The sequence below is a fragment of the Hylobates moloch genome, unplaced genomic scaffold (assembly GCF_009828535.3).
Source record: "Hylobates moloch isolate HMO894 unplaced genomic scaffold, HMol_V3 SCAFFOLD_10, whole genome shotgun sequence".
Taxonomy (NCBI): domain Eukaryota; kingdom Metazoa; phylum Chordata; class Mammalia; order Primates; family Hylobatidae; genus Hylobates; species Hylobates moloch.
Genome location: NW_026652285.1, coordinates 45,356,475 through 45,368,591, shown reverse-complemented (window position 1 = coordinate 45,368,591; position 12,117 = coordinate 45,356,475). Strand labels below are relative to the sequence as shown.

At 41.3% G+C, this 12,117-nt stretch overlaps 1 protein-coding gene across 3 annotated transcripts; it reads left to right on the top strand.

Moving 5' to 3' along the window:
- Positions 1-1,102: 1,102 nt before the first annotated feature.
- On the top strand, positions 1,103-11,876 carry ZFAND5 (zinc finger AN1-type containing 5). 3 transcript variants are annotated; one of them, XM_032164298.2, is made up of 7 exons: positions 1,103-1,660; positions 2,729-2,865; positions 5,549-5,708; positions 6,107-6,218; positions 6,807-6,910; positions 9,276-9,401; positions 10,230-11,876. In XM_032164298.2, exons 3-7 carry the CDS (start codon positions 5,558-5,560, stop codon positions 10,376-10,378), a joined length of 642 nt encoding a protein of 213 aa, XP_032020189.1. In that variant the 5' UTR covers positions 1,103-1,660; positions 2,729-2,865; positions 5,549-5,557; the 3' UTR covers positions 10,379-11,876. The 3 variants fall into 3 exon arrangements, with proteins under 3 accessions (XP_032020189.1, XP_058301561.1, XP_032020188.1); XM_058445578.1 differs by lacking the exon at positions 2,729-2,865 and having other exon boundaries at positions 5,552-5,708; XM_032164297.2 differs by lacking the exon at positions 2,729-2,865 and having other exon boundaries at positions 1,104-1,660.
- Positions 11,877-12,117: the final 241 nt, after the last annotated feature.

The window sequence follows — 12,117 nt, the reverse complement described above, 5'->3', positions numbered from 1 at the left end:
GGGAGATGCGTAGGAATCTTTAATAACTCCAGGTGATTTTTTTTCTGATTACCAACTTTGAGAAACGCTGAAGGGACTTCTTCTCCATTCTATATGTGGCTAATATAAACCCTAAACATCATTTCTATGTATTAGTCAGACCGTTGTTTACTAGAAAATTTCAGAAGTCCTTTCCGACTTAGTAATTTTGTTATTTTGAGTTGAACTGAAATTCACTTGGAGCGGTCAGTTGAAAATGTTTTTTCTTTGTGCTCTGAAAAGGTTCCCAGTGTTCCGGGTAAAGTCATCTTTTCACCCATGGGGGACCTGTGCCTCGTGCCTGAACTGCCCGCCTAGTACCTCCCCCCTTGAACTTCCTCCCGCAAGCCTCCTCCTCCCGCTTCATCTGGGCCTCAGGTCTAGCTTGTTTTGTCCCTTCGCGGCATTTGAGTAGAACATTTGGTGCTTTCCCAGTTCAGGACGCTTTGCTGGAATCGTCAATTTCCAGGGATTTTACAGGCTGGCCAAAACAGTTTGTTCAGAACAGCGCCGCCGGGGCATTGGCAGCCCTGGGCGGCCGCGCGTTTCCTCACTCTGCACAACCACCCGTGACCTTGGGCGAGCAAACGCGCACCGCCAGCTGCGTCAAGGCCACGCTCGGGCTGGACTTCGGAGCTCAAAATGGGTGTGGGGAGTGAGGAGGTTTCATAAACAGAAAAGACCTCGAAGCCATAAGGCATTTCTTTTCCTTTTCTGGGGGTGAATCCTTACGATTCTTGGGGGAGGGAATGTCTGCCCAGGGCTGGAGACAAAGCGTGAGAACTAGGATGGCGAAAAACGGGTTTGAATGAGAAAATCCGAAGGAGGGAGGCTGAGGGCGGACAATTGGGTTAAAAATAGAAACGCATCCTCCACGGGACTCGCTCTTCCCAGCTCCACCCTAGGGGCCGACTGCCAGGCCAGTGGCTGGGCTCCGCGAGAAGGCACAGAAACCCGTCTCGGCCCCGCCTCCCGGACCTACTGACAGGGCACCGGGGGCGTGGCCTCGGGCCCGCGACGTCACCGCGCTCCCCGCCGCCGCCGCCGTCGGGGTTTTCGCTGACGCACGCGTCCCGCCCCCTCCCCCTCTTTTTCCTCACAGCCCGGGCGCCGGGCGGCGAGCGCGTTAGTCGGCCGGGACGCGGAGCTGTGTGCATCTCTTACGCGGGCTCGCTAGCTCTCGGGAGCCGCGCAGCTTCCCCGGCGGTGGCAGGAGCGGCGAAGAGCGCCATCAGCGGGCCCTTACGGCCCCAGGCCTCGCGGCGCGCGCTCCGCTCGCCCTCCTAGTCCACCTAACCTGCGGCCTGTGGAGGCGTGAGGCGACTACGGGCGAGCGCCTCGAGCAGCGTTAGCCGCTGCGGCCTCCGGTCCTCCCTCCGCCTCCTCCTCTGCCCCCCCCTCGCTTCCCTCCTCCCACTTCCCGAGCTCCGGCGTGTCCCGGCCACGCTCGGCGCTGCTGCAGGAACAAAGGAAGACCCCGCGGCGGCGGCGGCGGCGCCACCTCCGCCTGCGGCTCCGACCCGCTCCCGGCCCGCGGCGGCGGCACCAGGGCGTCCGGCTCAGCCTTCCCGGAGGCCTCGGCCCGGCCTCATCGTGCCGGCTTCGCGCGCGAACCCAGCTTTCGCATTTGGGACCCCACAGGGTGAGTGATACGGGGCTGGGGGTGGGAGCCGGGCTCCTTGTTGCCGGGCCAGGGGCGGGAGTGAAGGGACCGGGGCGCCGCGGGCCAACGGCGAAGCCGGAGCAGGCCGCGGATGGCGGCGTCCGGGGGAGGGGAGCCGGCCCGCCAGCCCAGGAAGCACAAAGACGGAGGCGTCATCCTGTCGTCGTGGCCCGAGACCTGGCTCCCGGCGTCCCTGGCTCGCTCCACAGCACGGTCGGGAAACAACAATGCACGGCGTGCCGCCTCTGCGGGGCCGGCCTCTAGGCCGCTCGCCTCCCGCCCGGCCGCCCGGCGTGGGCACCACGACCCAGAGAAACAAAGAGGCCGAGGCGGCGGCCGCGCCCCCTGCCCGCTGCGGCCCCCCCTAGCTCTCCCCTCAGAAGAGCCGTTCGAGGTCGAGGGTCGGGGATCGGCGTGGGGCCTGCAGACGAAGGGCCGGCCGGGCCTGCTGAGCTGCTGTTCTGCATGACTCAGTGGTTTTTGGAGAGGGCCCTGCTGGGCTTTACTGAGTGAGGCCTTTGCTTGGAGGGGGATGGGGGATCAGTGGGACCCGAACTTGTTCCAGAATCCATTGGAACATGGGGCCGGGGCTTCTCGACGTCGCTGCGTTTCTACCCTGAGATCCGTTTTCATGGAGGAAATGGAGCACCTTCTCCTTTGTTTGGCGCATTTAGGCTGATGAATGTGAAATTTTTTGCTTGCTTTCCACGCACTCCGTGGAGCTGTGTTTTCGGGGAAGGGTCGGGTTATATCTTTGTTGACTGAATGTCTCCTAAGGGATAGCATCTAAGGAGATACTAAGATAAAAGAACATATAGGTCACACATCCCCGTTCTTAAACCTGGGATTTAGATACAGACTTCTAAAAACATAAACGAATGTATTTTACTCCTTATTTTTAGGATTTTTTTTAAAAAGTAGGCTTTCAGAACTCAATTGGTGAAAATATTGCAATTTTATCTTTGAAGTTTTTCTTAAAATGTTTCCTCACGCCCCCCTAAAAAATCAAGGATTCGTTGTAGTTCTCTCCTGTTTTCTATCTCCCAGGCCCTGAAAAGGAGCCTTTAAAAGTCAATTCTACTCCATTTGGCAAAGAGGGAACTGAAATCTGTAAAGTAAGGACTTGCCCAAGGTCACTGACTTAGTGGCAGACTAGAGACTTGACCTCCGGTCTGCATTCCCAGGTGAGTGGGAATTCATGCCATCTCATCACATCATGTGTACCTGGAAGAACTGTATTCCATAGGTGTAAAAGCTCTTTGTTCAGAATTGGAATTGGAGAATTGTTCAGTTACACTCAGGTGTTTTTTTAAGCTGTAAGTTAGAGGAAGCCATAAACTTTATAAAATCTGCATTCTAGCTATACCTGATAGAGCTGACACGTGCATGCTCAAGTTGCTAATTACTTTAAAGGCAATAAATAGTAATGGTATTTTTTTCTAAAATACAAGGGGAATGCAATACCTAATGGGAACACACGTCCCCCACTTCATCCCCTAAATCCTCACTAAATGAAGATTCTTTTTTACGCTGTCTCCACTGTGTTTAGTTTTTTTATAAACAACCTTGACCATTTTAGCTTTGAGTGACTATGCTTTCATCTTCCAGATTGAGATTGTTCTGTAGTTTTTCCTACATTAGGAAAAAACGAAAAAACTAGCAGTCCTTTTTTTGTTTTCTTATGTTAGATATATGAACGCTGCATCCTTAGTTCTTGGGGTTGTGTAGGAGTCGGCAGGCTTTGAGATATAAATAGAAGCTGATTTCAGAGGCCCCTGTTGACTAGGCTTTATGTGAGAGCCTCCATCCAGCTCAGCTTGTCACATTGCAGCCTTGTGACAGGCTGAGGCGCCCTCCCATGTGATCTAAGCTTCTGAGAAATATTAAAGCAAGCTGTGCACATGTGATGGCATTTAAAAGCTGGCTTTCTAGGGGAAAAAAATGTAAAAGATGGGAACCCATGTAGAAGACTCATGTCCTGGTACTTCTTGTGTGTCTCGCAGTTGAAGGTTATTTACAATGAAATGAAGGTAGACATGTTCTCTGAAGGAAAGTTGGAATACTTTGTTATCTCTAAGTGTGTGAAATCTTTAGATGGAGTATCCTCCATTTTATTTATCTAAAACAAAGATTTTAAGAATCAGATTAACTAAAATTACTTAGGTTGATCGCTTGGCCTTAAACTTTAAAGCCAATGTCAGATGAGACTGGGCCTCAGTGTAGAAAATGTAAGCTAGCACACTTAAACTGGTTTCGAGGAATGACCCAACCTTCATGCATAGGGCAAACATTCACACGTTTTGTGCGTGGTGGGCATGCAAATATATACATATTTATCATTTGAAAGCAGTTTTTGCTCCTATTATGCTCATTTAAAAACCCAGCTGAAAGTGTTTATTAATAAACTTCCTAAGTGATGTTGAAATGTTTACACTACCCTGCTCCAAAATGAGTCAGCTAAATTCCAGTTAATATTTAAAGAGACAGTGTCAACTAAATACTGTTGTTCAAAGTAAGTTGTGGATCTTGGTCACTCCATACAAGCTAGATTGTCTTAATATTTGTATGGTGCACTTCTACTTACAAAAGGGGATAAAATGTTTGGGGAATAATTACCAGGGTTCTGGCCAGGTCAGAATTGGTTAGTCCCCTTTTCCCATCTTCTAATTTTGGTAGTTAGTACTTGTTAAAACATCATTTTTTAATAACTCACTAAAAAGTGTATAATATGTAGTTGGAAAAAATGACTGACCACAAGTTACAGCACACAAATTTTCCTTTAAGCAAATGCTCTCAAATATGCTTTTTGTACATATGCTTATACATATTTAAGATGACATGAAAACCCTCCAAAACTTTATTTTAAAATAATTTTTCTTGAATATGTATTTTCTCATCCAGAGGAAAACTTATTAATAATTTAGCACAGCGTTTTAACAAGACTTTTAGAAAAGCAAATCTTCCTTGCAAACAAATGCTTGCTATGTGAAGCTTTTTCTGGTAACCCAGCATTGAATATTAACCATTACTAAAGGTTATGTATATACACTTTAATATATTGAATTTGAGCTTGGAACGGTTTTATTATTTTCTGGTATGAGGAAGACAAGCACTTGTTAAAATTAATAGTGCCTTTGGCTAAGAAATCTGGTTCATAATTTGTGTATTGCAGGTTCCTAGGCACTGGCTTTAACATACTCTGAAACTTCAAATGGAGAACGTAAAAGGAGTTTCCTAAACCGGCTGACCCTAAATTCTTAAAGAGATTTACTTGTTGGTTCCAAGGTAGCAGGAAGGGCTACCATTTCTCTTTTCAGCCTTATATAAAGATGTTTCAGCATTAAAAAGTACAGATGCTCTGCCTCAGCAGAATTGTCAAATTACTGATGAAGCCCAGATATGTGCAGGTGTTTTAAGAAAACTTTATTCATCCAGTTTAAAGAACCACCTATAAATATCAAGTCAGTGATAATTGTGATTAGCCAATTAAGTAAAAACATTTGAAATGGTCTGCCTGTAGTGCAGCAGAGTCAAAAGGTACTTAAAGATACCAGTTTCCCAAATTGATTAAAACATAACCCTGAGAGCTAGCAGACCTTTTCATAAATTGAAACCAAGAATAGTGATAGGTAAAAATACCCTAATAATTGATAAAATTTCTTTTTGGGTTTTTTTTTGGCCCTAAAGCAGTTTGCTTTTATAGAGGCAACAAAATATTGATAATTATCTCTGCCCACCCTTTTTAATGATTAACAGAATTTGGGCTTTTGTTAAAACTTGTGTAGAAATTACAACGGTATACCGATGATTGTATTAGACTATATTTTGGTGATAACACTAATTTCTGAAATTTTGTTTCGTCTATAGCAGAAAAATATGGCTCAGGAGACTAACCAGACCCCGGGGCCCATGCTGTGTAGCACAGGATGTGGCTTTTATGGAAATCCTAGGACAAATGGAATGTGTTCAGTTTGCTACAAAGAACATCTTCAGAGGCAGCAGAATAGTGGCAGAATGAGCCCAATGGGTAAGTTATTTCCAAGGAAAAACACATTTGAAGAACTGGTGGACAGAAAATATAGAACCAAGAATTGGGGCTGAGAATGCTGAAAGCCCATGGAGAGAACACCTGACAAGAGCTTGAAATTCAAGCAACAGCCCAGGTGCTTGACATGACTGATCAGGAATGAATGACTATATCTACAAGCATCTTCTAGCTTTTCAGTTTTCTTTTTTGAGGTTATTTTGTTTCACACTTGTGTTCATTGGATTTTTAAATATTTTTTTGTTTGGATACTCAAGTGTAGGATTACAGCACAGTGAATGCTTATATCACTAACCTAATTAAATGCAAGTATTTGTTACGTCTTGATACTGAGTTTTTGCAGTGTTCATTGGTTCCTTACAAATCCTTTTTTTAAATAGGGACAGCTAGTGGTTCCAACAGTCCTACCTCAGATTCTGCATCGGTACAGAGAGCAGACACTAGCTTAAACAACTGTGAAGGTGCTGCTGGCAGCGCATCTGAAAAATCAAGGTAAGATTGAACGTTCAGAGTTTTTATGATATTACAAAGAGGAAACCAAGATGTCTGTACTAGTCCGATAATGAAGAAGTTAATGGATGCCCTTGGCTTTGCAATCGAGGATTTCAGTGTCTTAATACATGACTCTTAAGTCATTGAGTAAAGATGTATATTACACCTCACTCCCTAACCCCCTCAAGGATACTGTGTTGGAAATGCTGTGCTTTTTTATTTCTTTGTAATTGAGGTTTAGGGATTGTCGAGTGAGACTGTAGACTGTATTATTGGGCCAAACAAGATGTTTTGGCAGAGCTGCCGTTTTGCCCTTAAACAAGTTACAGGCACAGCTAAAAACGCCTAGCTGGTTGTAGAATATGGTAACCCATACAAAATGCAGGCTCGAGTTGATGAGCCATTTATCAAACTTTTTTCTCAACCATTTATGCTGGGCATCCAATATTTTTCTTAAATTTTAGGTTATCTAGCTCCATTTGCCCATTTTGGAAATATTATATAATTTAAAGTTGAACTGACAACTTATTCATTGTCTCAAGAAGTACCCTTAACACCTTTAAAAATTGTTTGCTTGAACTCAAATAGAAATGTGCCTGTGGCTGCCTTGCCTGTAACTCAGCAAATGACAGAAATGAGCATTTCAAGAGAGGACAAAATAACTACCCCGAAAACAGAGGTGTCAGAGCCAGGTACGTTTTTCATTTAATACTTGTTCGGTTCTGAATTTGATAGTGCAAGAAATGGCTGGTGGGGGGATTCTTTCCTTCCCATTGAAGGACCAAAGAGGAGGGAGAGCCATAAAATACAGGCCAAGCAAAGAACTACTATCTTTAAAAGTATCTTGAAGAGTATGAGTATCTTGAAGTGTAAAATAGTGATATTTATTCTCAGTTTCTTCTCTGCTCATCCCCTGCACTACCCTTGTGCATAATGGGCAAAGTCTGTAATCTGGAGATTGGATGTGTTAAAAACTTGATGAAGTTAAATTTCAAGGTTATAAAGAATAATTTTATAACCAAAAGCAGTAACTTTAGTTTTGATATTGTCAATGTCGTAGAAAACTTTTAAGAACAACATATTTGAACACTGAAACTTGTTTGAAGTACAATATTCCTATCATATATTTTGTGGGAGTTTAAAACTCAGTGTGGAAAGGCATTTTGGTTTTCGTGAGATATGGTGACTTTGGAAACTTTCCTTATATAGCACAACCAGAAGTGCCCTGATGGTGCAAGAAGACTGACTTGAATTACCTGTACTAGGCCCTAGAACAAAAAGATTTCTGTGCTTTATATAGTGCATGTAGCTTATTTGATCAATTTGTTCTTTTTTGGCAGAGTGCTGATTAAATGCAATATAAAACTTCTGTTGTGAAAAGATAGTGTCATTGGTTATACAGTCTGCTTTGGAGGCTGGCTTTTGCTAACAGCAGTCAAGTTTGTTTATTGTATTAATCTTACAAAGTTAAGGCCAAATTCTCAAGTTTGGCAGGTGAATCTATATTTTGCATTTAGAAATGAGCTCCATCCTTAAACTGACCACATTAGTTTGCCCGTGATGCCTTTGTTTGGGTTTTTTTTTGTTTTTGGTTTTGGTTTTTAAACACAAAATTACTCTGACCTTGGAAGAATAGTCTTGGGTTAGAGCTAGTCTGCATTTATTATTACTTAGTAGGCATTCCGTGGTTCACTGCTATTTGCCTTTTCTGTGTCATTTTCTTATTCCCCCTTCTTCCCTTGTCTCAGGAGCCATAGTTCATTTTTCAGGTGTAGCCAAAGAAATGGCTGACACCCTCCCTCTACCCCATACAACTATTCCCCTAGATTATTCTTTATCCTTATGACATCAGGAAAAACATTAATGTTGTCACAGTAGCAGTAGGTGGAATATTGTTCGTTTAGTCTAATATTAGGCTATTTCTCCCAGTAGATTCATTGCTAATGCAATTGAATTATAAATTTGGGCAGAGTTTGAGAGAAAATTGCCATTAAATCAATCAGCTTGCTGTAGGAGCTTATCTATATGCTAATAGCATTGGTGCTGGCATATTTGGGCAGTAATTTCAGCATTGCATACATAAAATTGCTATTGTTACATTTGGATTAATATTAAAACCTGAGTTTATAGTGTTTCAGGTGTAGTTGAATTATATGTAAGCAGATGTAAATTTTGGTATTTTGTTTTAAAGAACTAGTGGCAGTGTGGGCTTTAGTACAGTAATGTATTTTTTGTTCATTGTGAGAAATTTTATTGATGCCATGCGTACACTGAAACTTAAAGCCTTTTTAGGTGGAGAAACGGTGGGACTGTTTGTAGATGCTATCTCTGTCGATTGTGGATGCCCATTTCAGATAAGATTCTTGTTCTGCCTGTGGAATCCTTAATAGTTTAAAATCAATACTTCTCGAGTAGTTTCTAAAGACTGTTTGCCGATCTTTTTTAAAAACCAAGCTTTAAAAAAATCTTTCAAGTCTTCCTATAATGTTTAGTGCACCTGTGAAAATGGTAAAATGATTGTTTTGGAATTTTTGGATCTGACGTTGATTTAGGGATGAATGGTTTGGGTTTCATTTGTCAAAATTTGCTGTTTTTACATATACAGGATTTTTTTTCCTATAAGCATAAAATCAAAGTTGGCTACTTTTATTTACTGAGATGTAATGAATTTGAACTGCCCTGATTGAAAAGTTTGCATTTAGGAAATTATAACGTGGAAAAACTGAGCATATGATTAACATCTCCCAGCTCTTTAAAACAGAATTAGGATTTTGTTTTTGGTACTGACTGTTACCAGTGTTCTATAGGAATTTCTTGAGTGAAGCGATCATTTTACAAAATTAGAGAAGCAAGTAGTATGGTGATTGGCAGGAATTTCTCAGGTTTGAATTAAGTTCTGATGTTAAAATGGAAGATTCTGTTTAAAGTTTGTATTTTCAAGGAATACTTCTAAACATTTTTATCAGGCATCTTCCTGTTTCTCTTAAGTACTTCCTTTTTTGACTTAAATGTTAGCCAGTGAATGCTTGACAAATTTTGTGTTTCTGTCCTTTTCAGTTGTCACTCAGCCCAGTCCATCAGTTTCTCAGCCCAGTACTTCTCAGGGTGAAGAAAAAGCTCCTGAATTGCCCAAACCAAAGAAAAACAGATGTTTCATGTGCAGAAAGAAAGTTGGTCTTACAGGTATTACAAAACACAAGACAATGTATGTTTTACTCCCTGCAGTTAACAAGGAGCTTTTGGTCACTCCCTAAGAGACTAGTTGGTCTTACACATAAAAACAAACAAAAAAAAGCCTGACTAGCTGTAGTCTAAGAAAGGTGGGGGAGGTGGTATTGGGGTGGAAAGAAGTTGGGTTTTACTTCCATTTGTCTCCTAATCATATAAAACTATTAACTCAGGCCCTCTTATTTTATTAGATTGATTAAAAAGTTTTTGTATACCTAGGGAAAATGTTACTGAACTAACAGCGCCACCTACTTTGAGCTATGCAGGGAATGTTCTCGGTGCTTTTTTCTTGTCTCCTTTAAATCTCAGACCTTGATGGTTGTTTTCACTTGAGGAAACATTACTTATGATATGGTAGGACTGTGTTTTGAATCCAGGTTAGCCTAACTCCAGAGCCTGTTGTAAATTTTATCCTGCTTTGCATCTACAGGAGTCGATAGAGAGAGCGCACCTGGTAGAAATTAGCTGGCAGACAGCCCATTTTGTTTTCTCCACGTGGTTTGGCTTACCAAACACTTCCCTATTGCCCTTGCAAGGAAAGACTGAACATAGTTATTTGAATTTCTCACCATGTCAAAGGAAGTTAAAAGTTCCTTTTCCAGGTTAATGTGATAGACTCTATAAGAGTTGACTGTCTTATCACCAGGAAGTGGAAGAAAAGAGTTCACTGTCTTTTATGTTACAAAGCAATGAAAATCTGGGTCCTTTTCTATAGTGACTAAGGCTTTTTTTTCTTTTAATTGCCTCAAGTTCTCAAGTGACTCTACTTCTTCGTTTGTACAGGGTTTGACTGCCGATGTGGAAATTTGTTTTGTGGACTTCACCGTTACTCTGACAAGCACAACTGTCCGTATGATTACAAAGCAGAAGCTGCAGCAAAAATCAGAAAAGAGAATCCAGTTGTTGTGGCTGAAAAAATTCAGAGAATATAAATTACTTCTTGTGAAGAGACTGAAACTTTGTTTTTATTTTAATATATCGTAGGAAAACATTAAAGAGCAGATGCATGGCCATTTTTCTTTGATGTTCTCCAGAGTTTTACTTTACACTTGTCTGTCTTATAATTGATATTTTAGGATGTTTGGGTGTTTGTTACAGGCAGAATTGGATAGATACAGCCCTACAAATGTATATGCCCTCCCCTGAAAAAAATTGGATGAAAATCTGCACAGCAAAGTGAAACACACAGATAATAGGAACAAAATAGAGTTCCCATGTGCCAAACAAAATAAATGAAATCTCTGCATGTTTGCAGCATATCTGCCTTTTGGGAATGTAATCAAGGTATAATCTTTGGCTAGTGTTATGTGCCTGTATTTTTTTAAAATGGTACACCAGAAAAGGACTGGCAGTCTACTTCTACCATAGTTAAACTTCACCCTCTTTAATTTCACAACATATTCTTTGGAAGCAGGAAGAAATGCTCATAAAGAGGATCAGACCTTCTTTCCCGTGAAACCAGTATTTGGTGCCATATATAAGCCTGGTTAAATTGGTCATCTAAAACTGTCAAATAAGACATTCTGTGAAAGGTAAACATCGAAACTGATTATAAGTAAAACCATCAAGCCAACAACAGGGTCTTGAGATAATCTTTGAAGCTTATTGTACTGGCCTGCACCAGAAGATGTCTGCATTATTCGTTGCTAAAAATGTGTAGCACAGAACTGCACTAGGATTAATTTGTTTACAAGAAGAAATTTAAACTCTACGTTTGGTTTTCACATACAGCAGCTCTACTGAATAACATGCATCTGAATTTTAAGTTGCAAAGGTATCTGAATAGTTAATTTTTCATGTGCATCTTTTGTCGAATGTTTTGGTTCAAGAAAGAATGTTTAAAGCTTTTTAAAAGACTTCAGTTCTTAATGTAACTGTACCCTTCTGCATGGAAAATCATAACCAACATGGCTGCAGTAGACTTCTTAGTGGTATCCAGCACCACTTGCAGAGGGCTGCTTTATCATATTGTACTTGGGTGTAGGACTCTAGTGTTCTTGGGTGTATTGCATGGGCTGCATTATCTACAGCATTGTACAATAACAACTAGAAAAGGCAGTATACTTCACTGATGCTTGTCTGGTAATATCACTTCTGTGTTATAATGGAAGGTTTTTTGTGATGTATGAAACTTGTGTTTTTTATATATAAATGAGTATAGTTAGTGTTGTGGTAATGCCTGTTTTCATCTGTAAATAGTTAAGTATGTACACGAGGCACTACTTCTGATTTATTGCAGTGTTCAGTCCTAGTTTTTACTTTTATTCTTAAAGCATTCAGTTTTGCTTTCAATTTTATGTACCTTAGTTCTGAGTTAGACCTGCAGATGTGTACAGATAGTTCATATTTATGTATTGCACATAATCATGCTATTCAGCATTGATGCTATATTGTATTATGTAAATAATAAAAGCCATGTACAGAGGGAAACTTCACTTGTTCATTGGGTTTTTAAGCCATAGTCCTAAAGGGGGAAAATTAGAAAATGTTACTTTGCATGGCTATATAATTTTTTTTCCTTTGCCATTCTTGAACTTGTTCAAGTGATAATCGAGATATTAGAAGCATTTGCAGGTATGATACCTGATAGTTTATTTTTGAAGAATTCAATAGGTACCTTTGAGATTAAAACTTTTAAAATTTGAGGAGAAAGATGAAATTTGATGGCTTA

What these genes read in the sequence shown, in the direction of transcription:
- ZFAND5 (XM_058445578.1), top strand. Translation starts at nt 5,558, where the DNA reads ATGGCTCAGGAGACTAACCAGACCCCGGGGCCCATGCTGTGTAGCACA. An exon ending in TGGCAGAATGAGCCCAATGG is followed by an intron (nt 5,709 to 6,106) that starts GTAAGTTATTTC and finishes TTTTTTAAATAG; the next exon opens with GGACAGCTAGTGGTTCCAAC. An exon ending in AGCGCATCTGAAAAATCAAG is followed by an intron (nt 6,219 to 6,806) that starts GTAAGATTGAAC and finishes GAACTCAAATAG; the next exon opens with AAATGTGCCTGTGGCTGCCT.